Below are 26,690 nucleotides of genomic sequence, written 5' to 3' on the forward strand. Positions count from 1 at the left end.
TTCTGTAAAGTTTGTTTTGACCAATCTTGCTGTTCCCATAAACTCCCAATGCTGACTCAACAGGTTTTTTGTTGGTAATTTTCCAGTCTGTCCTTTTAGTTTCATTAAATACTTCAACCCCAGTTTACGTCTTCTTATATCTAACGGCATCTCCCCTGTTTCTATTAATAGCGCTGGTATTGGAGTTGTACGAAACGCCCCACTACACACTCTAAGGGCTTTTGCTTGGACTATATCAAGTTGACTAATCACTGAAGGGGCTGCTGACCCATATACCATACAACCATAATCAATAGTTGATCTTATCATTGCTCTGTATATCATCATCATCATAGAATCACTATCAGCCCCCCAATCAGACCCAGCCACACACCTTAAAACATTAATTATTTTCCCACATTTAGACGAAACCATCTCAATATGTTTCCTCCATGTCAGTCTTTCATCTAACCACATCCCCAAAAATTTAAAATGTTTAACTCTTTCAATAGTTGTATTATATATTTGTAACAGCCGTGTTGGCATTTTCTTCTTATGTCCAAATACCATGTATTTTGTTTTTTCTATTGATATTTTAAAACCCCATTCATTAGCCCATTCAGATACCCTCTCCAAAGCAGTTTGAGTTTGACCAAAAATATAGGAAAGGTTCCTCCCTCGCTTCCAGAGGGCCCCATCATCTGCAAACAATGAAAACCGAAATTCTTTCCCCACTCTGCTAAACATACCATTAACTAGTATATTAAAAAGAACCGGACTTATAACGCTACCTTGAGGGGTACCATCTTCTTCTTCTTCTTCTTCTTCTTCTTCTTCTTCTTCTCTCTCTCTCTCATTGGCGGGTTGTGCTTGCCGGCACCTACTGTGCCGGCGGCGAGTTTTTTTTTTATTTGCAGGATGGTAGGGAAAGACTCATGAATATTCATTAGGGAACTCATCCCTGATTGGCTAACCCTGACAATCTATACCCTAACCATAACCAATCCCACTCCTCTTGCCTAAACATAACCAGAGTGATAGAGAAAGACATGGCTCTGAACATAACCAATCCCACCAGAGCAGGCAACGAGTACTAGCCATTCAGAGGGAGAGTAGGGCGGGTTCTTCCCCTACCATCCTGCAAAAATCATGCGTGTGTAACATCATGATCATCACAACCAACACCAATTTAAAAAAAACTTTATAAAGAAGTTATATTCTGGATATTAAACCTGTTTCATTACATATTTAAATAAGCTCTTCTTCTGCGCACACAACTATTATTGAACGTAGGCATCGCACACTTGGTGTGTTAAACCCTGTCGATACTGTTTCCTTTTGCCCCACATTCTAATTTCTTAAATTACACGGCATGCCTAAAAAACATTTCATACATACACTGTTTCTGCTACAAGTATTATGTATTTCTGCTATCATTGTTTATGCAAATATAAACAGTAGCACACATACAGTATGTATACACACGATTTACTGAACACACCTTCTTTTAAGGCAAAGAAATAAATAGGCCCTACATTGTTTAAAACAGTGTGCATAATGCATTTTGACATTCTCCGACATCTGTGTTTGCCATATGAAGTAGTTGAGGGAATTCCTTAAGCTTGTGTTAAAGTATTATCCCCTCAACCAAAGCATAATCACATGTCAAACTTGTACTGACTGGTAGCGTGGACAGTTATGCTGCAGGCAGGCGGACAGATTTTGAAACTGTGGAGCCACTTGTGCCTTGCATGAATGACTAGTAACCAGCTCTACTGCATAACCACACAGGGAGCATTTATGCCAATTGGCTTGTCAACAATCTGCTCATACAGTGGCAGCCTGTTCAACTGCAGCAGCACCCTGCTCAAATCTTCTGTTCTTCTTTGGGGTCATCCTTCTCATTCAGACTTCCTAACAATAGCAGAGTTGATTCTGCACAACATGTGTCCTTAAACTCCACATGTGGAGTGTCCATGGTCTCACCATTCGATTGGCTTTGAAGACTTTTTCAATGTTCTAAGTATGATTTAGTTTCACTCTCTCTAATTTGTATTTCTCAAGCCTTTCTTTTGCAATAGCGTATAGCATCACTATTCTATTAGGGGTGGGAATCACCAGAGGCCTCACGATACAATATCATCACAATACTTATGTCACGATACGATATTATTGCGATTTTAAACATATTGCAATATTCTGCGATGTATTGCATTTTTTTTTTTTTATTTGTTTTTATATTTATTTTTTTCCAATTTCAAATTATGTCCCCAAAAGGAAACTTTGTCAACATCTGTTTTATCTAAAAAGATACATTTCTGTTTTGTTCATCTCACTTCAATTTTATTGCTGTAAAATGGGATTGTCAAGCAGACAAACTGACCAACACATATATAATAATAGATCAATACTTGGCGTCTGTGTATCGACACAGTATCGCCACGAGAAATATTGCGATACTATGCTGTATCGATTTTTCCCCCCACCCCTATATTCTATCATCCTTTTCTCAAATCCACAGTCTGTGTTTTCCACAGGTGGGATCTTCTGCCTCAGGCTCTACAGACATCCAGTGTTTATCACCACCTTTCAACTGTGGTTCTATTGAGGTTTCACATTCATCTGTTAAAATCCTGCTCATCAGGGGGACACAAAAACTCACAGTGTAGAGGTAACCCAAAGAATTCAGATTTTATTATGTTCTCTCCTAGGTCTTCATCCATACTGAAGTGATTCATTGCAAATATTTATTATTGTAAACTCACTATACATATACAATTAAATATACTTATTTAATTGGCATAACTACAATTGAAGTGTATGTCTGAGGTCAATACAATTTGGAAAAACAATATTTGTTAAGGTTCCTTGGTATCTTGGTAGGTTTTCCTATAGGCCTACATAACATCTAAATTATGACTAGGTTGCAAAATAAATTCCTTTTCTTAGAAAAAAAAACAAACAATATATTTGATTGGATGACCTCAACCTCAATACATAATGGTATTGAGAAACCTTTGTTTATTCCAGTGGAAAGGCTAAGTGCAAAGATAAATAAAAAGTAGGAGGAGCAGCAGCATTGCCCTCCCCATGCCTAGGCTATGCTACATCATGTGTATCACCTGATCCATCAGTCCAGAGCATCATACACATTCACGTCTTTTAGGAGTTGTCGTATTTAAGAGTTTCATCTGTAAATAGAGTTCATGTCCCAACATCCAAGTCGTTTTTACGACTACGAAAATATCACATTTTTAAAAGTTCCTACATATTCATATCAACACAGTGTGTGTCGTAAAACCAAACAAACATGGATAAATCACGTGAGTCGCGACCATAAACTGTAAAGGTTGGGGTCGGAACTCCATTTGTCAAGATAATTACACCCGAATTGAATGGATATATAGTGCTATATTATCAATGGCATTCAGTATTTCTAACCCTCACACGACATACTCTACGTTCATCTACAACTGTCTTGAATAGTCACTCGCAAGTCATTCCCGACCATCCCATTTATCCCACATTACTTGAATGCGTTAGGGTTGCCAGGTTGGGATATTGTCAACCGTATTTTTATTTCGCAGTGCTGTGGAGATAGGTCTGGCAAGCGAGACTAGCTTAGTTTGTATGTAAAAGTATTCAATTGTATAATATAAATTATGAGTGCATTCATGTTATAACACATGTTTTCGTCATCAAGCATTCGAACATTCATCTAAGTCGTTTCTATTTCATTAAATGTATTGTATATTCAGGACAACTCCCCCCCCCCCACCACAGGGCAGTTTGCCTTGTTGGGCGTCTGGTTGAGCTGGGAGGAGTTACACATACCTGGCAACACCGAGAGTCGCTTTGTTAACACTTCAGTGAGCCAAGATGGCAGATTTCGAAGAGCTCAGCAATGAAGAGAAGGTATTACTTTATAAATTCATACTGTGATATACTCTATGAGCCTTAACATTTGTTCTTTGAACATATTAGTGCTTTATGAAACACTTAGTTCCTGCAGCATGAATCGCCAAACGGACCGTATAAGGTGGCTGTTGGTGGAGCTAAACCAAGGCAGTGTTGTATTTGACAGTTAAGAGCTTGCATGTTGTTCTTGTGCACAAATACATAATGTAAGTTAGCTAACTTATGTGAGTCCGGCCCATGTGATTAAAAATGACATGCGTACGGTTGAGCTGGATGTCTGATTTAACATGAATATTGAGTTTAGAATAATTGAAAATGATAAGCTAATGCTAAATGGAAGGAAGTCGAGCTACTTCCTGCATTTACAGTAAGGATGACAGCATAACACCACCCACACCCAGTTTACTATAACTTAATGTAGCTGCGTATACTTGTCTTGATATCAAGCTGAAGTTACTCACGTTAGTCGAGTTTGCAGGTATTTTGTATTTAACTTGTATGCCTGCAACTTTTTGCACTAGATTCATGGGGCAGAAGCAGTCTTCCTGCAGTGTTAGTGGGGCTTTCAATGACTGGTGTTGCTCCCCCTGCCTCATGTTGCAACATGTTGTAAAATAATGCTTTGCATTCTTAAAACGGATGGTGTGACATGAGCCTACACCTCCCAGCATTACTACGGTGAACCTTTGAAATACACATAAACAAGTCAGTGCATTGAAAGCATTGAAACCCACCATTTTAACCTTTATTAGATATCTATTTCTTTATCAGACACAAGCTCAGATTGTTGAACTGCATCGTGGAGAATCAGAGTTTGAGCCTGGGAGTGCTTTCTGAGCTCTGAATGAAGCGACTATTTGGGAGTGTAGTTAAACTAGGTTACTCATTGTTATGCCCCTCTGCCCTTTCAGCTGTACAGCCCATTTGTAGGTCACTGCCAGCTGCAGCCTGGAGGCCTGTCTGCCTGACAGACAGCATCACTGGCACAGCAACACGATAATGTGGCAGAGACATTAGGATGTAGGACTGGTTAAAGGTTATTCCTACTTCTCTATTGATATTAAACTTTGCTTCCACCTTTCTATGTTCTGCCTGATTGTTTTTAACTCTCCGCTACCTAACAGTCCTTACTGAGTATTTTACCTTATGAGAGCACTAGTACCTGCCACAACCTCTTCACCCTGTGGCTTTGACACCACATGCTTACACTCGCATACTGGCTGCTAAGAAAAGCCCTTGGGCGACATACCCTGCCTGCCATCTAAGGAGTGGCCAAAATAGATCTAACAAGCCGAACAAGCGGCCAAGAAAGTTAGCAGACTGCTCTCTGCTTCACTCTAGTGGCTGCTTGCAGGGTTTTCACTTCTCATATACACCACCTGCAGTATCTCAAAGGAGAGTAAAATTGGCTAGATTTTCAGAAAAAAAAACATACAGCAGATTCGGCTAGTGTTAGAGCAGACTGTTGTTATTCTGCCTTAACACAATTTCTTTTAATATGAAGGGAACTGAACCAATAAGTACTCTGTACTTAGTGATAATGTGATGCCTCTTACTAAGATATTTTGTCTATTTCTAGGTCCGTATTGCAGCTAATTTTGTGATACACTCTCCTCCTGGAGAGTTCAATGAAGTCTTCAATGGTGAGCCTAATTTGTGATGTACATGGAAACAATTTGTCAATGCTTTTCTTTTTTGAACGTTAACTCTTCTTTTCAGATGTGCGAATACTGCTCAACAATGATAACCTTCTCAGAGAGGGCGCGGCTCAGTAAGTTTCATTATTATGTTTTTATGTAATAAAATTATGATATTCTGGATGTACATGCAAATTGTGGGTGTATTCTTTTTTTAATATACAGTGCCTTTGCCCAGTACAACATGGATCAGTTCACCCTTGCCAAAATTGATGGATATGAAGATCAGGTAAGCTTTTTCTTAAAAAAAAAAAAAAATGTAGATCATTTATGTTTCTCATTGAACCCACCAAGATTTTATCCTTATTCAATTATTTATTATTTACGACCATGCCTGACCAAACAGGTATAGTAACGGCAGGTTTCTCTGTTTCTCCTGAAGGTTCTGATAACAGAGCATGGAGACCTGGGTAATGGCCGCTTTTTTGACCCTCACAACAAGATTTCCTTCAAATTTGACCACCTGAGAAAGGAAGCCAGCGACCCCAAGCCCCATGAGGGCGAGGCAGCCCTCAGGTCATGGAGAGATGCCTGTGATTCTGCCCTGAGGGCCTACGTCAAGGAGCATTACCCCAGTGGAGTTTGCACTGTGAGATCACTCTCCCAGCCTGCACCACCATGTTCAGCACTACACACAATGAATCACCCACTCATCCTGTTTTATCTGCTTTAGGTTTATGGGAAAACAATTGATGGCCAGCAGACCATTATCGCTTGTATTGAGAGTCATCAATTTGAGCCTAAAAACTTCTGGTCAGTTGAGAGAGGATACGGATCTCATTTTAAACTTTCTAATCAAATTCATTTAGACAGTTATATTGGTGCAGCGTAGAGGCAGTCATGTGTTACTGTGTTAGGTGTGTTTGGGATTGATTTTCAGGTGTACTCCTCTGCTTTTTCTGTTTCCAGGAACGGTCGCTGCCGGTCTGAATGGAAGTTCAGTGTCTCGCAATCTACAGCACAGGTGGTTGGAGTCTTGAAAATACAGGTGTGTTAAGTAATTAACGGGTGTGGTATGAGCTTAGCCGTGAAATTATTAGTTGTTGTTTCATTATTGTGTGCATCTCCTCTGTCTTTATTTCCAGGTACATTATTATGAGGATGGAAATGTGCAACTGGTGAGCCATAAAGATGTACAGGAAGCACTGATTGTGTCTGTAAGTATATTTAACATGTTCCCTTTTTTCTATTTTAAACTCTGGGAAGCTGAATATTCTTCTGTAACCATGGTTTGTGTCAGACAACACTAAGTGGCATTGATAATCCAGAAGCAAGTAGTAAATAATGAAATGGACTTATAGATGGAGTATTTATGTGTGTCTAAGTTGTTTAATTAACCCACAAATGTATGTTTTGGCAGAATGAGAGCCAGACTGCAAAGGACCTTGTGAAAATTATTGAGGATGCAGAGAATGAATACCAGGTACGTGGGAGTTAAGACTAACGAGATTGGCTCCCATATGTCAATAAAAAGTTTTTACTATTGTGATCCAGATTACTGTGAATACATTTTCAAACAATATCACAAAAAGAAACAAACATTTTAATCATTCTCACAATCAGATTTTTTTAGACCCTACTGTACATGTCAACAATAAAACTCATAAATCACTGGCAAAACATGTCCTGTATGATACAGGAAAATCAGAATGAAAAGTAATTCATTGATCAATTGCCTTTTTTTTCAGGTTTTTGAGTCAAATTTGGCAAACTTCATTCAAATTATACAACAAGTTGATCCGACCAGGCAATGTGATTGGTCAACTAGACATTTAGAATGTGATTAAAATCAGCATGACAGCATACCTTGCTCATCACTAAAAATGTTACTCTACCATTTCCATAATAGTAACATCAATACTTCCAGAGTAAACAATAACAGGAAACATTCAACATCACAAACAACACATCCAACTAACAGGCACTGACAGATGACATCATGGCACAGAAAGCATGACTGACGTACTTATCTTTGTTGTCTTTCAGGTGGCCATCAGTGAGAACTATCAGACCATGTCGGACACCACGTTCAAAGCCTTACGCAGACAGCTCCCAGTCACCCGCACCAAGATTGACTGGAATAAAATCCTCAGCTACAAGATTGGCAAGGAGATGCAGAATTCTTAGAGAACAGAGGCTGTTACGACAAACAAATCGGGGAGAAGCCGATGCTCGCGCTAACACGTGTGATGCAACGTAACGTACTGTATGTCCTTCTAAAAGAGACATTTGTTTGGGGTTTTTACAGAGAATGACAGTTTCCGTTATGCACTACGAGGGGATGCCTTCAATTGACAATGACATTGAGTGATGTAACTGTCGCTCATTTGCAAACATATTATTTTTTAACAAATAATGCCTTTAGTAACACTGTGAGAGCTTGGGTCATCCCTGCTATTCAAATTCTCAGTCGCATGTTAAACCCACAGTTTCTGATCCCTCAGTGCTTTAAAATGGACACATCCTCACAAAACCCCTTGACTTTTATGTAGCAACTAATTTACACTCTCTATATAACATAACTGATATTCTTTAAGAGCTTTCAATACCTCCTATAGTTTTTTATTAACAGAGGGCAAATACTATATGCAATTCGATGACTGAGAGACACAATCTGTTTATATGTATGCATCCCTCTTGACCCAGGGTTGTAGCCAAAGCATAAATGTTTTTTCTTTTCCCATTCACGTTTTGTCTTCCCTCTTGAAGTTTAGTTCTTCCACTTTTCTTTGTTGTTGAGAGACATTTCCGGTGATAATTCTTCTTTACCCCCCTGGACTGATAAAGTATTGATGTGCCCGCTCTTTGCCTTTAGCTTTTGCTATATTTTTTATACAAACTGTAAGTACATTTATTATTCATGAAATAAAACTGTGATCTTCAAGCAATGGTGATAATTTGTGTTTTACATCATGTTTCTTCTGGAAATTTGAGGGGGTTATTGACATGAGGAGAAGTTTACAGTCTAACACATTCTCTTTCTTTAGACTAAAGTTGGCTGCTTTTAGGAAAAACAAACTGAATTGAAATTAAATTTAGTATTCCCACTAAAATTACATACCTGACACCAGATAATAATGTAGTGAGATACAATTTCCAGAATGTGTATTTAAAATGTTAGATTCATAAATAATATTTGTGAATTTAATAGAAACTCTCACTGAGTTTGTTTGGCAGCTTGTCAGAATGTTCTTAGGAGCTTGGGGTGGTGCTGGGGTAATTTAGACCAATTACCTCAATCCTGGATGCATACATTTTGTAAAAATATATTTGGCGGTGGCATTATCAAAATATGTAAATTCAGCTGTGTGTTGCAGACCAAATTCCATTCATTATAATGAAGCACAGTATGCACTGCATTTGGTAAATTACATCTGTATTTGCTTTACATTTCATGTTTCATGTCAATAACTGTATGTAAGTGAAAAATATTCTGCCATTTCTATGTGCACTGTGGACTTAGTATCTATTGTGAACTTGGAATTATGAAGATTCTATCCCTATTTAATTTTAATTAGAGCTGACATAATTAGTTGATTTATCGATGACATGATTCATAGATAATTATTCGACAGAAGCTTCATTGATAATCGCTTACTTGTTCAAGTCATTTTTCACAAATCATTTATCCTTTGGCATGAGATTTCCAAGATTACCAGTCGTCAATATTCATTAAAACTTTAATGAATCATTATACAGTTAGGTGTATTTGAGGATTGTGGACAAAAATATTGTATTATAAAATATTTTATAGGCCTATACTTGAAATCGATGGAAACACCCACTCACATGACTCAACAGTCTATGAATACATGAAGTAACTACAGCCTAAAAAAAAAAACAGCCTAGGGAGTGTCAACAAAAAAGAATCTCTGCGGATAAGTATTCGTCATAAAAGTTGGGGAGGGAAATTTAAACTTCGGCTAAACTGTGTAAGATATATAAAGACAGAACGCTTAAAGACAGAATAAGCTAAAGTTGTTCGTTTTTGTCTATGTATTTTGTTCTGTAGCTGAGGTGTTTTCGCTTTTCTTGTGTACAACAATTGTAGACGCTCCCTTCCGGTAGATGCTGGAAACCGTTCACCAGCTCAAATTTTGCGCTAAACTGCGCGAAGTAGCTGATTAATATATCACATGATCGGCGTTTTAACATAAAAAATAATGATCATTTGATGCAGGTAAAAGTTTAGTTTCTGTATGCTGTATACGCACATGTCGCGCAAAATACGTAACGTTAGCATGTGGAAATGTCCAGCGCATTCAACAGCTGCATTACTTCAGGTGATAGTTGGGGAGCCGATGAACTTCCTCATATGAGTCAGTCGATAGTCAGCAGCATCGGCACGTCAACATGTCGCTTAAAGACGCTCTTGAATCCGGACTTGACTTCATTGAATTTCTGGGAGACAGAACATCTAACACCAGCAAAACGGAACTTCGGGAAATCTACAACTCTGAATTTAAGGGCAGGTAGGCTACTGTGTCACATGTAATTGTTCGCCCGGTGTGCAAAATATTTGTGAGACAGCCGAGTCGTGGCCGTTAACTAACGTAACCAGGAAATAAACATTCTGATATCACATCCATTTGTCTGTATCTTTTGAGACATTACAGGAACGGGTTTGCTGGGACATTTATTTTGGTCTAGACAGAAAAACAGGAACATTTTCTCTATACTCAAGTAACGTTACTCTAGGCTACTTAATTACATATTCAGTGTAGGCCTATTGTTAAAGCCTACTTGAGTATTTCCATTGAATGCTACTTATACCTCTACTCCATTACATTTCAATAGTAAACATTGTACTTGTTACTCCACTTTTATTATCAAAATGATCTGAAAGTTTGAGGTACTTTTCAGATTAGATTTTTTTAATTCGCTTCCTGTCCAGTGAAAACAGATGTTGATTTTATATTTCTGATAAACTGAAGGATTAAGTTTGTCAGTATGTGTTAAGATAATCCTCCCACTTTTTAAGCTAAATAAAGTATTTAAAAAGCCTGTTGGATCAGCTGGAAAATGCATCGTTACAAAGTTGAAAACGGGGCTGTTTTTATGACGCCATTAAAAGTTCTCACAGGACAACGATGCTACGGACTTAATGATTTTATAGAATATGATGCATTACTAAAGATTAAACTACCCAACAGTAAAGAAGTTAAAATTAGCACAAACTTTAAGATATAATAGTAAAACACTAACAGGGAACATTTTACTGCACAATAAATAATTTTACTTTCATACTATACGTACTTTGTGCTGATAATAATACTTACATACTTTAAGGTTCATACTTGCATATCTAAGGTTTTGAATGCAGGGCCTTTACTTGCAGTGGAGTATTTTCACAGTGTGGTATTCATACTTTTACTTCAGTAAAGTATCTGAATAGTTCTTCCACCACTGATAGCTTTACAATGTATTCTAACAATGCTTTTCAATATAACAATATTATATTTTGTATTGTTGTATATATTAGGGCTGGGCAATATATCTGTATTATGTCGATGTATGAGGCTGGATATCGTCAGTTTATCGTTATATGACAAGTGTTGTCTTTTCCTGGTTTTAAAGGCTATACATTACAGTAAAGTGATGACATCTTCTGAACTTACCAGACTGTTCTAGCTGTTCTATTATTTGCCTTTACCAATGTAGTTATGGTACTGATGATTATTTATAAAAAATCACATTGTGTAAATATTTTGGGAAAGCACCACTAGTCAGCCCTATAATATCATCCCAATATTGACATTGAGGTATTTGGTCAAAAATATCGTAGTATTTGATGTATCCGTATTGCCCAGATCTGGTATTGTTCCAACTAAGTACAGCTGGCGGAACATCTAAATGAACGTTTGGCCACTAAAGACCAGCCAACAGACCGATACATTTTTTTATTATTCTTTTCAGAATAAGAAAACTTAAAACTAAGTCACCCCCTTGAGTCTGTCTGCACTCGAAGGGTGTAACACACAAATACTGTATATCACCAGTTAATTCCCTTTTTTTTAATTCCAGGCTGTGTATAATACCACTCCCTCTCTGCATGTTTATGTTCACAGAAAAGAAATAAAGGACCCTTCCTTTTCCAGTGTTCTCTATGCCCTAGTGAAGTTCAACAAAGCCCGCATAAGACAAGGGAACATCTACATAAATGTCAAACCTCAGGTAAGATGAGCTGTCATTTCTCTAATGCTGTGAGGGAACAAGACTGGGCATTTTTTGTGAAAATGCAGAAATAAAATGAGTATCATGTTGTTTTTTTTATCCCTGATGTAGGTTCGAGTCTACTGTGACCAGTGGAGGAGGCCCCGGGCCCCTCAGTCGCCTCCCAGCGCTAGCCCTCAGAAGTCAGACTCCTCTGTCCCCTCTACCCCCGTGACCCCTGTGCTGACCCCCAAGAAAAAGCTGGCTACAGAAATCCTTCGCAAGTTAAAAGTGAACTGGTAGGTTTGATTTAGTATGCCTTTTGTACACTGCTGTAAAATATTTCACTTAGTTATGTGACAAATTTTGACAAGTTGAGTCAAGTAAAGTACATTTTTTATTGTCAGCCCGTCTATATGCAGAGACATTACATTTATTCGACCAGGACCATGTGACAATAACAAAACATGTTCAAGTTTATAACATGCAACAATAGGTGCAGTTACAGTGGTGCTCATAAGTTTATGAAACCATGCTAAAGTTGACTAAAAAGAGGAATTTAAAAAATCATCTTTTGGAAATTGATCTGAATGCCTTAATTCAAAAAATTAGGAAATATCCAACCTTTAAGGACACCGAATTTCTTTGTGAATGAATAATGTATCATAAATAAATAAATGTTCTTCCTTAAAATACAGGGGGCATAACACACCCCTATTTTAAATTCCCATAGAGGCAGGCAGATTTTATTTTTAAAGGCCAGTTATTTCATGGATCCAGGATACTATAGGTGCTTTCCGACCGGATAGTACTTGTACTTTTTAGAGGGAAAGTACACTTCTAAGCAGTTCTAAGAACTACTCTCCCCCAAAATCTTTTTTTCCGTTTGCATTCCCACTGGCCAAGTGGCCATAGGGACTGGTAGGAGGGGTAAGGGAGCGATGCAAGCACGGCAACGGTCTTTATAGCATCGTCACTAGACCTTAGCGCCACATACAACAAAGCAGCATGGAGGAAGTATGAACTTTTAGCAAGTGCACGTATGTGCAAACAAACTACGAGTATATTTGTAACGTAATGTTTTGCTTAACACAGACGGGGCTTTATTATACTCGGAACAGACCCCGCCTCTGCCTGCTGCGCTGTGGACGTGTGTGTGTGTGTGTGAGAAGGCCTGTGAGCCGCAGGACACACTTGTGGAGTTTAACTCCGAAAAGACAGTTAACCACAGGTTCCCGTTAATCTTATGATGGACATGTGTTGCGATATTTAAACAAACGAACCGTCAACGGTGAAATAAAAGCCTCTTATTTACGAGAGCGGTCTGAGAGACCTCCAGCTTACCGCGAGGTGTCTCGCAGCATGACTGGCCGAGCGACGAGCTAGAGGCTGGGGCAGGCGCTTGCTGGCTGTCGCCTCACTTCATGGAGCTCCTCAACTCCGAAAACTTTGAAGCAAATTGTCAATTTGGCATCAATTTTCACAAGACTGCCTATATTAGAAATCTAAACAGTTAATTTCTCGCCTAAAACGTTGTCAGAAGTGAATTTAATGATGAATAAGATGGTGATAATTGTTAAAAATGCCCCCTTGTTGGTTGTTGCAAATTCCGAGTTGGCAGTGGGCGGCGGGACTTATAAGTTCGACCAATCAAGTACACCTAGGAAAAGGGAAAAGGGAAAAGACCCTGTTCTGAAGTAGGAGCTAAAAAAGTACGCTACTGCGGCCAGAGGAACTTAAAAATCCCAAACTTTTTCCTGTCGGAACACGACGAAAAAAGTGTTCTAGGAACGTTTAGTTCTAAGAACTGCAAAAATCCCTCTGGTCGGAAAGCCCCTTATGCATCCTGATAAAGTTCCCTTGGCCTTTGGAATTAAAATAGCCCCACATCATCACATACCCTTCACCATACCTAGAGATTGGCATGGGGTACTTTCCATAAAATCATCTCTCAATGCAAATCAAACCAGCTATTAGGCTAACTGAAATAAAACCATGTCAATCTCTAGGTATGGTGAAGGGTATGCGATGATGTGGGGCTATTTTAATTCTAAAGGCCAAGGGAACTTTATCAGGATGCATAGTATCCTGGATCCATGAAATAACTGGCCTTTAAAATTAAATCTGCCTGCCTCTATGGGAATTTAACATAGGGGTGTACTTACTTATGCCCCCTGTATTTTAAGGAATAACATTTATTTATTTACGATACATTATTCATTCACAAAGAAAATTGGTGTCCTTAAAGGTTGGATTTTTCCTAATTGTTTTTAATTAAGGCAGTAAGATCAATTTCCAAAAGATGATTTTTTTTATTCCTCTTTTTAGTCAACTTTAGTATGGGTTCATAAACTTATGAGCACCACTGTATGTGAATATTGGGAGGAAACCATGTGTTGAGTCTGACTGCATTAAGGAACAAGCTGTACCGGCATTTCATTAGGCAATACAGGATTGCATAATGAAATGCTGTTGTAGCCCCCTCCCTGCTACGCACACAAACAATATGTAAACACATTCTCAAATATTATAAATTAGAATAGATTAAAATAAAATATGCTGTAAAATAGAACAAAGTATATAAATGTAGCACTGAAGGAAGAAAGAAAAAAGGAAAACTAAATTGTATTCACAAGGAAGATACACAGTAATGTATACAAACATATATATGAAATATGCAAGTTATAGTGCAAACAACTTAATGGTATGGTAATGTGCATAAGAAGACCAACATACATACAGAGTAGTTCCATGTAAAATTCACAGATTCAGTGCAATGAAGAATTTAGTGTGCCATCTAGAAACAGGTATACCATGTAAAGCTTATGAGAAGAATCATTTATTCCCGGTGGTGTGCGGAGGATGAGGTGAAATTGGGGAGTCTCATTTACAGCCTGAGGAAAGAAGCTGCTCTGTATTCTGGTGGTACTGCAGCAGATACTTTTGTATCGCTTGCCTGGCGGCAGCAGTGTGAACAGACTGTGGCTTAGGTGGGTATCATCTTTCAATAACATTTGGGCTCTTCACAGGCACCTCATCTCACCGATGCTCGGTAGATGGGTACCAATGGTGTTCTGGGCGGTTTAAAACACCCGCTGCAGAGCCCTCCTGTCCTGGGCCGTGCACATTCCAAGCCAGTGTTTGATGTTTCCAGTCAGGATGCTTTCTATAGCTCCTTTGTAAAAGTTAACAATAACTTTAGGAATTTTGCCTTCTTAAGTTTCCTTAGAAAGTATGGCTGTTGCTGATCCTTCTTTATCAGGGTGGAAATATGTGATGTCCTAACAGGGAGGTAATCGTTTAGACTTTTCACATGCAGTGTTTATGATACAGGTGGTATGGTGGTGCAGAGGTTGGCATTGTCGTAAGAAGGTTCTGGGTTCAAACCTGGCCTTTCTGCCCAGAGTTTGCATGTTCTCCTGTCTGTGTCAGTTTCCTCAAAGACGAGCAGGCTACATTGCCCATAGGAGTGAATCCGAGAGTCAATGGTTGTCTGTCTATATGTGTCAGCCCTGTGATAGACTGGTAACCTGTGTCGGGGTGTCTTGTTGGATTTGGGGTCAAGGCACCAAACATGAACTGTGTCCCAAGTTTGCATCCTGCCGGAGACCTTTGTACCATGGCATTCCCCCTCTCTCTTTTAACCCTTAGAGAGAAATAATGGAACTCAGATAAATGCTCTACCCAATGATATCACTGTTTCCACTAAGAACACTCTGAGTTTGAAGATACTCAATGAAATGTTTATTATTTGAATGGCAGTTTTCCAAGTGTTGACATGCATAGGTCCACGACCAATATCAAACTGGGAAAGTTACAAGATGCACTCACTTTGCAGTATTTTACACCCTCTTACAGTTACAAGCCTTACAGTTGTAAACTGCAGCCTGATCTGGTCTCTTTCTCTCTCTCAAACAGGAAAGAGTTGACAGCTGACAAAGGGGGCATTGAGATCACCTCAGACCCCGCAGCGAGCGGCAGAAAGGTTCAGTTCACTGTGGATCGCCTGAAGGAGTTGTTCATCCTCCGGTTCCACATAGTAAACAAGGGCACAAACTGCATCCATTTCACCTACTACACTGCCTTGCACAAGATCCGCTGTTTCACTCTGGAGGATGAGAGGAGAGTGACCAGAGCTTGTCCGCTGTTCCTCTGTCCTGGTGAGAGTACTAACACTCCTCTGCTCTGTTTTCATTAACAAAAACACTGAAGAGAAATAATTAATGCTCACAGCTTCTTCTCTGCGTCCTTCTTTCTTTCACAGGAGAAAGCTATGAGGTTGTGGTTCGGTACACGCTGAACCACTATGGATATTTCCCTGCCACAATGTACTTTGAGTTCTGTGAGGATCTGCAAGGAGCGGTGCCCTTTTGCATTGTGAGGGAGATGGAAGCAACAGCCAGGACCCCGCTGGCTGTGGAGCTGGGGCCCGTGTCTCCTTACAATCCATCTAAGGAGGTCATATTCAAGCGTGTCGAAAGCGTGATAGTGGACGGAGTGCCTCCTGAGAGGTAAGTTATTAAGAACTGATTGTTAACCAGTTCAAGACTCAAAATAGAAATGCACATTTATGCCTGGTTATTAAAGGGGAACTCCATAGATTTTACACATCTTGGAGAGTGCTACAGCAGCACAAGTCTGTTGTTGCTCCAGAGGGATGTGTGAAGCCTGATAAATGCAGTGCGCTGAAGACCCTTGGGGCTAGTGACCCAAGGCTACATTAGCCGCTACTAACATAACACCAGAATTTGCAACCAACACTGTCGATGGTTGAGTTGCATTGTGGGTAATGTAGACGCCAGCTTTTGACAAATAAGGTGTGGAATAAAAAATATGATATCTCTGGTTCTGCCTCAATTTTAATACTTGTTAACTGTCCATTGTGAGTGCTACAATGAGTGTGGTGCTAAAATCATGCTGGTGTCAGCACTGTTGTAGAGAGTAACATATACACAGAGCACACTGTCTTACCATCTCCAAATAGAATGAGTGCAGACATTTTTCCCCAGCAGCATGAACATTTATTAATACAGATTTCAGTACAATTTGATTAGGAGCTAGTTGAAGCAATTTTCTTCAGTTGTAATTAAAATTGACCCAGAATAGTTACTGAAATTGGGTTTAATTCATGCATGATGTGTTTGTGTTTTTTTCCTCTGCAGTTCTGTCCAGCCTCTAAAGATGGAAGTGAAATTAGGAGATTATAGTTACCCTAAGTACCTAAAGGAACTGGCAAAACAAAGGATGGAGGACTCTGAGTACCTCTCTTCAGCTGCCAGGCAGAAACTGCCATCAGTGAAGTGCGGGAAAGACCTAATTTTTACAGCTGACCATGTTTTTTTTTCTGGACTTAACTCCCTCATCATCACAATGTTTGTGTTTGTACTGTTTGTCCAGGGGTCTCCTCAACTCCCCCTTAAAGATGAAGACGTACTCTCATCGATTTCACCTCCTGCTGCACCTGGAAGAGATACAGATGGAAGTGGACATCAGGAAGTATGACCTCCACAATCAAACCATGACTCAAAACCAAAGCAGCAAAAAACTGCTTACACTCAGAGTAAGGAATTCTCACAGCACACATCTACTGTTTTAAAATAGCAGCAACAAGAAGTCAATTCCTTGTTCGTCTTGAACAGGTGTTTCCTTGATCCAATCAGCTACTATCTTTTCTCTTTGCTGGCTTTGTATGATGTTATATTGTTTCTATATTTTGTTGTTGTCCTCTGGAAGCTTGCTGAACCACTGCAAGCTCAGTGTCTGAAATGAATATAAACACATGGCAGAAAACAGGCCAACGTTAATATTCTCCAACAGGTGCCTGGTGTTGCTGAGAATCGACCATCTGTACTACGAGGAGATTGTCTGAGGGTGTCCAAATCTGGAGACCCGGCCCGGCCCATGACCGTGTACACCGGATATGTTCACAGAGTGGAGCTGGATAGTGTGAAGCTGGGCTTCTCGAAGAGGTAAGAGCTGGACTACAGATACTTGTCTGGTTGAAACCCAGTTTATGTCTCCGACGGTGAATGAAGAACTGCTCTCACTTTCCGCCCCTGTTTCAGGTTGTTGCAGATTTTCATCAGCAATATGAAGTTTGACGTGGAGTTTACAATCAACCGGTACTCCTTGAAGCTGCAGCATCGGGCGGTGGACTTGGCAGTAACACATAAGCTCGAAGAGGTGCTGTTCCCATCTGGTGCAGCAGTGGCTAATCTCTCCATGCCTAAACTCAGGTTCAGTGCCTATACACATACAGTTCATGCGTACAGAACACCAAAAACACTCATAGATGTAGTATCATCTACAAACACGCAAACCTAACCAACTTAAAGGGCTATGTCTCATGTACTTGTAGTGCAGAGAAGCTTAAAACTGTCTGGCATTGGTGATAAGAGCGTATGAACTCCTAATGATGAGTGAGTGTGCTCAGCAGCCTTCTCCTCAGCTCTCTCTGGGCATTCATCCATCATATTGTGTGAACAGGCTGCTCTTTGGTTTAATGCAATACACTTGCCCAAAGTAGACTATGTTGACTGAGGACACACACCGGACAAAGTTCACTGTTATCTGCTTAGACTTAACAATAGAATTGTAACAAACTCGTATGAAAAATATATATATATATATTTTTTTATCTACTCATTTTGAATGTTTTTCTTAATTCAACCCTATTTGTAACCTCTGCTCCACATTTGAACATTCAAGTGTTTCATCAATGTGCAAGGTGTAAAGATCGCTTCTCACATACTCTCCAGGATGTTCAACTGTCAGCTGGAGAACAACCCGGAGCAACATGCTGCGGTCCAGCGCATTGTAGCCGGATCATCAAAGCCCGCTCCTCATCTTGTGTTTGGGCCTCCTGGAACTGGAAAGACAATCACTCTGGTTGAAGCTATGAATCAGGTATAAGGTGATGAGGATGTGCTGTTATTAGTCTGCAGTAAGACCCCAACTGACAACTAATTAACTTAACCAGCCTCTTACAATGCGCAACGGGGCAGTCATTTTAGGTTTTGGACTGTTTCTCGGACAAAACAAGACATTTGATGACGTTGGATACTAGGATATTGTGATGTCCGTTTTTACTGTTTTCTGATGTTTTTATTGTTATTTTGACAAGAACAAAAAAGACAAAAAAGATAACAGACAGGGCCATCATAGGTAAGGTGAAATGCTGGACATCATGAAAAACAGGAAATGAAAAGAAACCAGGTTACATTGCAGTATCAAGGTCTGTGGGTTGTTTGTGTCCATGATTGTCTTTTTCAAATCATAAAGGTCCTTATGATCCATGACTTTAATCTATTCAAAGCCAGGGTATTTTAAGGGTGGAGCAGTCTTCCACTCATTCATAGGCTAAAGTCCATTCTGTTGACCTTAGTACAAATTAGATAAAACAAAGTTCTTAGTCTTGTTGGAAAAAAGGTGATGCCATTTATATCCACCTTCTAATCGGATTTTAACAGCGCAGGTATCATAATTGACTATAACTGGTCAAATTTAGTAATGCACAACTTGTTTTTTAGTATTGCACAACTTTAATTTTAAGTTTCAGTGTTGCTTCCAAGACGCACAAATTGCTACCTTATCCGACACTGTTGTTGATAAAAAAATTAAAAAAAGCAAAGTGTCAAAATGATGTGTCAATTATTATAAGTGATGAATTTGACTTTGCTTCCATCAACAGGTCAGCAGGGCAGACAAGTCAGCCCGCATCCTCGCCTGTGCACCTTCAAACAGTGCATGTGACCTCCTCTGTGAGAGACTGATGGTACACATGGATCCTCATCGGATTTACCGTGTGTACGCCAGCAGCCGAAACCCAAACAGTGTCCCCAAGAACCTGCTGGTGAGCAGCCGGCATTTTTACATCCACAGGATAATCTGGTTACTGGCCGTAGCTCTTATTGCTGTTAAATTCTCTACAAACAAAGCTTTGGATATCCTGTGATTCAGTACACTTATGAACCCTAATGATCTAATTAACTAAATGTGTAACCCTGTGTATATTGGAATAATAACATTTTGAGTTTCAAAATAAAACTGAAATTGAAATGTTTACTGTACATGTCACAGTAACTCCTCATTAGAGTGCGTAAAATCCGTGAGTTTACCAGTTTGGTTGGAACAATTCCTGATGTGTTGTTGATCCAGAAGTTGGTGACTTGACTTAACCGAGTAAAGATCAGAATCTTTTCTGCACTTAGTCAGTGATTGTTGTGTAAGTGTTGCCTGTTTACTAAAACATTATTTTTCTTACCTGTTTCATATTTTGGCTCTTCCAGAAATATTGTAACTGGGACCAGAAACAAGAGGCCTTTGTGTTTCCAGGGAAACAAATTCTGATGAAATACACAATCATAGTTACAACTTTGGTCACAGCCGGCAGGTAGGTTGCTTGTGTATACAGTAAATAATCAGTATTTGACACGATTTGACGCTTTGGCATCATTATTTAGTGGTACACACCATGAGCCATGTTGCGCCTGCACAATATCTGCTGTGTGTTTCTGTTTATAGACTGGTGTCTGGAGGAATCCCAGTTGGCCATTTTTCCCATGTCTTTTTGGATGAAGGAGGCCAGGCAGTGGAGCCAGAGTGCGTCATTGCCATTGCAGGTATATGCTGATGTTAAACTCCTGAATTATCAGCATAATACAACAAGTATTTTTAGGAGAAATCCTGTTGAAAGAGTCAAAAACTGAGGCACAGTACATAATCTTGGCTTCCATTCATCAATCAAGCATGATTTGTTCTGGGTCTAATGTTGATCAAATTTGAAGGATATTTCATCTCTGCATCATAATCTAGTGTATATCGCCCAATTTCTGTCACACTTTAAAGAACAGAGTATACTGGCCTTGTGATCGAGAAGAGGAAGAGTTGAACAGATTTCTCCTCAGTCATTTTACAGAACCTGATCCAGATGTCAGTTGCACTCCTCCTCCCATACATACATACATACATACATACTTACTTACTTACTTACTTACTTTCTTTCTTTCTTTCTTTCTTTCTTTCTTTCTTTCTTTCTTTCTTTCTTTCTTTCTTTCTTTCTTTCTTTCTTTCTTTCTTTCTTTCTTTCTTATTATTATTTTATCATTATTTTAGCATTTGTAGCTGTTTTTTTCACAACAGCCACAGAAACTGAGCATGAGATTGAAAGATTCTTTTGTACCTTAAAATAATGTTTCAGTGGTTGATCAACTCATAACAGGATGAACAGCACTTCTGCATTCGCTTTGCGGCCCTCTATCGGCTAAAACCACACTATGCAAGTTTGCCAGATCGGGTAGCGGATCTGTAGTTCAAATGAGAACAGTAATGGACAATTCCAGCCTGTAGGGGGACGGAAGAGGAAAAGTGCTTTGGTGTTGCTTTAAATAAAAAAATTTAAATAAAAAAAAGTCTGAATTAGGACACGCATTGGCCAGAAGTCTGAGAGAAGCTTTTCACTGCTTCCAGACTCCATACGGCCCTTCTCAGAGAGTATATATCAACCTTAACGAGGCTAGACCACCTGTCCTTACGCATTGCACTGTTTTAGTTAAGGTGGTCTTATGATTAAAGGTCAAAATGTAACCATTTGTAAGAGCTACAGCAGTGGTGGAAGGGATGCATCTTGTTACTGATTGGTTGGACTTTGTGTCACAGGTCTCCTTAGTGCAGAGAATGGTCAGCTGGTGTTGGCAGGAGATCCCAAGCAGCTGGGACCGATCCTTCGATCACCTTACGCACTGCAGTATGGACTCGGTGAGACGAGGAGGATTACCTTATTTTGTCTTGATGCAGTCTATCGCACACTATGATAGTAATTATTATTTCAGTGTTTTTACTGCTAAAAGTGTAAGAATAACTTAAACCGTCACTTCTGCTGGGTTTTCTTTTCATTGTGTCTCCACATGATTTAAGGATATATAAATGTAATGCTGTGACAATGATATCCTTCAGGGCTTTCTCTGCTTGAGAGACTGATGAGACACAACACTTTATATCAGAAAAGTACAGACTCCGGACACTTTGACACCCGCTTTGTCACCAAACTGCTGCGAAACTACAGGTACGTCTTTCAGTTTTCACCTCCGTTTTGCGTGTTGTAGTTACTTGTTTAGAATATAATTATTCCGCTTTCTTTACTCAGGTCTCATGCTGCCATTCTGAAAATCCCCAATGAGCTGTTCTATGAGAATGAACTGCAGGTGTTTGCTGACCAGTGGGAGCGGGAGATCTACTGCAACTGGGAACACCTTCCCAAAAAGGTGTGTCCGCAAAGACATTTTTTATTTCTCAAAACTTCTGAACTGATTTCAATACCGATATCCTCCTGATACGCAGCAAGTAAGTGTTACAGTGGTTACATGTAAAATAGCTGGCCATATTTCTGACCAACTACAGTTTATATATCCATTGGAAACTCCACCAAAGTTGATTGGTGGTCAAAGTTAATTTACTAGTCACTGAGAGAATACAAACGATGCTATTGAGTTGCATTATGGGAAGTGTAGGATAGAGCTGAAGATCTTTGCCCGAACCCAACGGGTTCAGTCTTAATTTCTATCATTTTACACGGGCTCGGGCCGGGCTCAGGCTTGCGCTCCAGGTTGTGCGGTAAATGAGCGGTCAGGTGATGCGTTTCGATTAGCGCGAAAATGAATGCTGAGGAGGTGAAACGGAGGCTGGCCTCTGGCGATTACGTTTTGGTTGCACCGGCAAAGAAAGCAAAGTCTGAGGTGTGGAAAACATTTGACTCTTCCAAGTGGCCTATAGCCTACGTTAGTCATGAATAAATTATGTGAATTTTTTTTATAAATGACTCATTCTTGGCAAAAGAGCTGTGTGCGTGCGCACATTTGAATAACGTCGGGCTGTAAATGGGTTCGGGCTTATAAAAAGCTGTCAAATCAAAATGTACTTGTCGGGCTTGGGCCTTGTCGGGCCGAACTTTTAAGGCCCGATTACAACTCTAGTGTAGGATCCAGGTTTTTGACACTTAATACATTCCAGGGAGTTAAAGTCCAGATATGTCTGCCTCTGTTGCACTAATGTTTTTCCAATCTGTTGATAATCAATTGCATGAGTGTCCCTTTAATGATTCTTAGTTTCAAGTGTCAACAACATACTATCTTAATGGATTGAACACAGAAACCAGCCTTGGACTGTGACAGAAAACAAGACACAAATCATTCGTTGTCATTCATTATGACAAATTAGATCTTAGAGGAAAAAAAATCTCGTTTGGAAACAAAGTGGGGCAGAAATGAAATCATAGAAAAAATCTAAACTCTCATTAGGATAAAAGGGAAAGGCGCCGTTTAAAGAGGAATGCATCTTTCTCAGTCGAGCATGAAACAAAAGCCAAACTGAGCAGAGATGAAAACAAACTAAACGGAACACAGTGTAAACAAAGTATACAGATCACTGACATCATCAAATAGCATGCACACCACAGGGATAACTTGGATAACTGACAAATGCTTACACTCGCACCACCACAGGGTTTCCCACTGATCTTCCACGGGGTGATGGGGAAAGACGAGAGAGAGGCCAACAGTCCGTCTTTCTTCAACGTGTCTGAGATTGAAGTTCTGGTTGACTACCTCACCAAGCTGATTGAAACACAAGGGAAGAAGGGTCTCCCCAAACTCTCTGCAAAAGACATCGGCATAATCGCCCCCTACAGGAAACAAGTGAGTCTGTGCGGTGTTTATTTTTGTTTTTAGAATTGTGGATGAACAGGTAAAACTAGTCATCCATAACATGTTTGCTTTTCACTTCTCAATAGGTCGAGAAAATCCAAAAAGCCCTGAAGTCCGTCTCAGCTCTGAAGCGATGGAGTGATCTCACAGAGCTCAAGGTTAGCGATGTTGCCGTAAACACATCAGCCTGTACCAGTTCATCTTGTTTGGTGCTCGGAAAGAAATACAAGGATGCTCATTCAAAGTCTCTTCTGCACAGAATCAATACAAGGACATTCAAAAATATTTGTTTGCTTCCACGCACAAGTGGAATTAAATACATTCACAAATACATTCATTCTGTTCATTCACAACTGTGTTATTTGAAATCACATTTTGTACTTTGGCTGTTTCTCTTCACGGTATCAGGTGGGGTCTGTGGAGGAGTTTCAGGGACAAGAGAGGAAGATCATCATAGTCTCTACCGTCCGCAGCAGCATCAACTATGTCAAGATGGACAAAGACTTCAACATTGGATTCCTGTCGAATGAAAAGGTGTGTTATATCCCTTCCTTCATATAAAGTAACTCAAAGGGCACTCTGAGAGCGCAGACCTCCGCCAAGGCCAATATTCCAGTCTTCTATAATTTGCAAACCTGTAAGCCACCATAGAAATATGTCAAAATATGGTTGTGCTTAGCTAAAGCCTCATCATCTCAACTGTGTATGTATTATGTACTTCTAAATTGGAAATATTTCACATACTTAACATCCATTTGTGAAAACCAGAAAACACTTTATCATTATGTACATGTGTACACATATGAAAATGCTTAGACTGAAATCACATCATGAACATGGCTGCTGTAGTGCAGGCAAACCACACACAGCACATAATATGACCTCCATATTATCAACCATTGTACAGCGAGGAGTTAATTACTCACAGACAGCCACAGGTTACCATTATTGTGACTCCTAACTATTAAACTTATGTTGCATATTGCACGATTCAAGGGTGACACTGTGTAACGCTAATACTATAAATATAACGTGATAATCAATCACACAAATATAAAATGAAACTCACTATCTAAACGTCGCCACTGAGTGTCTGTCTGTGGCGTCCCGGGTTGCAGCTGCAAACGTTAGCATAGCGGTGACGGACAAAATACACAGAGCTACCCATAAAGCCGTAGCCCGCCTAGTGTATAAGTCATTCCACTTCACTGGTTAAACTAAGAAATAATTTGTGTATCTGCCCCGGGATTTGGATCTGCTCCAAAATTCAGTAGATTCTTCCTTGGTCTATACTACATCCTTCCACCAATTTAATTTAAATCGGACCAGTAGTTTTTCTGTAATTTTGCTAACAAACAAACCGAGCCGAAAAAAACACCCTTGCCGGCTGTAATAATGATAAAACCAGCAGGATCTTTGACATGTTTATCTCTTCTTCTTTTCTCTTTCTATATGTATTCATCTACTGCAGAGATTCAACGTGGCCCTGACCAGAGCCAGGTCCCTGTTGATAGTTGTGGGAAACCCTGTGATCCTCAACAAGGACCCCCACTGGGAGAAGTAAGGCAAAGCAGACCACAGGAGATGTTGTAGCAGTGTTGGGAGGCACAGTGTTGTCTGAAAATACAACAAGAGTATTCTTTCAGTTACAGACACTGATTTAAGTGCCTTGTATGGAAATGTGATTGTAGTTGACAAAACAATCTCACCACAAGGTTTATTTCATTGCTATACTGGAGTTTAACACACACTTTTGCCTCAGTTTACCCAGTTGCCATTTTGTTTTAGATGTCTAAGTTTCCTTTGTTTGCTAACCTTGTGATTTTCCATCTGCAGGTTCATCAGCTACTGTGTGGAGGAGCAGGGTTACACTGGATTTGACTTTGAAGACGCAGAAGGAGAGGATGATATTGTGTCAAGACTGGCAACCCTGAAAATCAACGTGGATTCTGACAGTAAGTGCAGCTATACCTCAGTTTAACTTAAATCTTCAAGTGATACTTGGCTACATCATCACCAGCTATAGCTGAAATGGTTATAATTGCATCTATAAAAAAAAATCTATCATCTATTCAAGCTAATATCACTTGCACAAAGCAGTCATGAAATATTCTAAAATGTTGTCTTCCTGCATTTGTCATAGATCCTGTAGAAGAGGAGAGTGCCCTCCAGCAGTATCTGGACCCTGAGTGGAAACATGAGCATTAACACCTCCCTTAGACAACCAACATAAAACAAAGAACCATTGCAGTGACATCCTTAAAACATTATTAAATGTAAGCACTTAAAGATGCGTATCAAGTATCAGCATTTCATTTTTCCTCTCTATTAGTTTTAAACACAACATTGGTGTCTATTATTTAAGAATATAACACTTTTATTAACTTTTCTAAGAGCAGTGTTCATATTTTGGTGCAATAAAACCGCTCGGTTTGTGATGACAATGCCAAAATGAACCAGTGAACTTTTTCCTCTCTTCAGTGGCTTTTTTAATAGAGCTGTCACTTAGCAGCAAGTTCAATCAGCATGAACCTCACTGCACACAAGCAATTCATTTTCTGCGTGAGAAAATGAGGAGCAGAGTACTGCACATTTTCATGTCATAACTTTCCCTTTTGATTAATCTTCACCTTCAATGGCATCATGCAATAAACCATATCTGAGAAGAATTGACCATGGAGGGCACGTCAGTCTTGTCTCAAAAATAGTTTATTAACATTGTTCATGTTTACTTCAGATCAAACATTCACTACACCACTTTCTGTTTACAAAGCATTATTACAATGAGCTTTTATATAAATCTGGATCCTTTGTTTCAAATACTTTCAGAGAAAGAAAGAAAAAGTTGCACAACACTGAGCAAAAGCTGTTTCCAAAGACGTGTGTGTTGCACAGACCCATGGTTTTCTCATGCATGCATCATAAGGACGTTTGATATAGCGCAACATGTATACACATTAACAGCAGTATTCTACATGCTCTTAGTGATATTTTATGCTTTCATCATGATGCTGCGCTTCCAATTGTGCAACTTATTTGACCATCTCCGCCAACCTCCAATTGCCAAGAACTCCTCGGCGTTAACCTTGTTGAGACTCGTGCACATCATGCCACTATTAATCGAGTAACTCAGGCCCATGTTTTCATTGATTAAAAACTCTTAGTCGTAAAGGATCTGAATCAGTTTACTCTTGTCATGTTAGTGTGCTTATATTGAATTCCACAAAGTCCAGAGTAAAACATA

At 39.5% G+C, this 26,690-nt stretch overlaps 2 protein-coding genes across 2 annotated transcripts; both read left to right on the plus strand.

The window, feature by feature from the left end:
- The first annotated feature begins 3,766 nt into the window (after positions 1-3,766).
- capza1a (capping actin protein of muscle Z-line subunit alpha 1a) lies at positions 3,767-8,486 on the plus strand. The gene is made up of 10 exons (XM_031302070.1): positions 3,767-3,894; positions 5,477-5,540; positions 5,617-5,668; positions 5,760-5,823; positions 5,977-6,183; positions 6,268-6,347; positions 6,504-6,582; positions 6,680-6,751; positions 6,955-7,017; positions 7,581-8,486. The coding sequence occupies exons 1-10, from the start codon at positions 3,859-3,861 to the stop codon at positions 7,719-7,721; spliced, it is 858 nt and encodes a 285-aa protein (XP_031157930.1). The 5' UTR covers positions 3,767-3,858; the 3' UTR covers positions 7,722-8,486.
- Positions 8,487-9,490: 1,004 nt separating this feature from the next.
- mov10a (Mov10 RISC complex RNA helicase a) lies at positions 9,491-26,664 on the plus strand. The gene is made up of 22 exons (XM_031301867.2): positions 9,491-10,066; positions 11,663-11,768; positions 11,880-12,046; positions 15,666-15,907; positions 16,012-16,258; positions 16,910-17,047; positions 17,145-17,307; positions 17,565-17,716; positions 17,813-17,983; positions 18,506-18,653; positions 19,438-19,599; positions 20,036-20,139; positions 20,271-20,368; positions 21,405-21,503; positions 21,702-21,810; positions 21,892-22,009; positions 23,246-23,437; positions 23,533-23,604; positions 23,855-23,980; positions 24,918-25,006; positions 25,283-25,401; positions 25,590-26,664. Exons 1-22 carry the CDS (start codon positions 9,948-9,950, stop codon positions 25,652-25,654), a joined length of 3,006 nt encoding a protein of 1,001 aa, XP_031157727.1. The 5' UTR covers positions 9,491-9,947; the 3' UTR covers positions 25,655-26,664.
- Positions 26,665-26,690: the final 26 nt, after the last annotated feature.

Source organism: Sander lucioperca, chromosome 6 (genome assembly GCF_008315115.2).
Source record: "Sander lucioperca isolate FBNREF2018 chromosome 6, SLUC_FBN_1.2, whole genome shotgun sequence".
NCBI lineage: Eukaryota > Metazoa > Chordata > Actinopteri > Perciformes > Percidae > Sander > Sander lucioperca.

Bases quoted from the DNA above. Each gene is read 5' to 3' on its own strand.
- capza1a (XM_031302070.1), top strand. From the start codon at position 3,859: ATGGCAGATTTCGAAGAGCTCAGCAATGAAGAGAAG. The intron at 6,184-6,267 runs GTGAGATCACTC...TATCTGCTTTAG, and splicing joins ACCCCAGTGGAGTTTGCACT to GTTTATGGGAAAACAATTGA. The intron at 6,348-6,503 runs GTCAGTTGAGAG...TTCTGTTTCCAG, and splicing joins TTTGAGCCTAAAAACTTCTG to GAACGGTCGCTGCCGGTCTG.
- mov10a (XM_031301867.2), top strand. From the start codon at position 9,948: ATGTCGCTTAAAGACGCTCTTGAATCCGGACTTGACTTCATTGAATTT. The intron at 20,369-21,404 runs GTATATGCTGAT...TTTGTGTCACAG, and splicing joins GTGCGTCATTGCCATTGCAG to GTCTCCTTAGTGCAGAGAAT. The intron at 23,605-23,854 runs GTTAGCGATGTT...TCACGGTATCAG, and splicing joins GTGATCTCACAGAGCTCAAG to GTGGGGTCTGTGGAGGAGTT.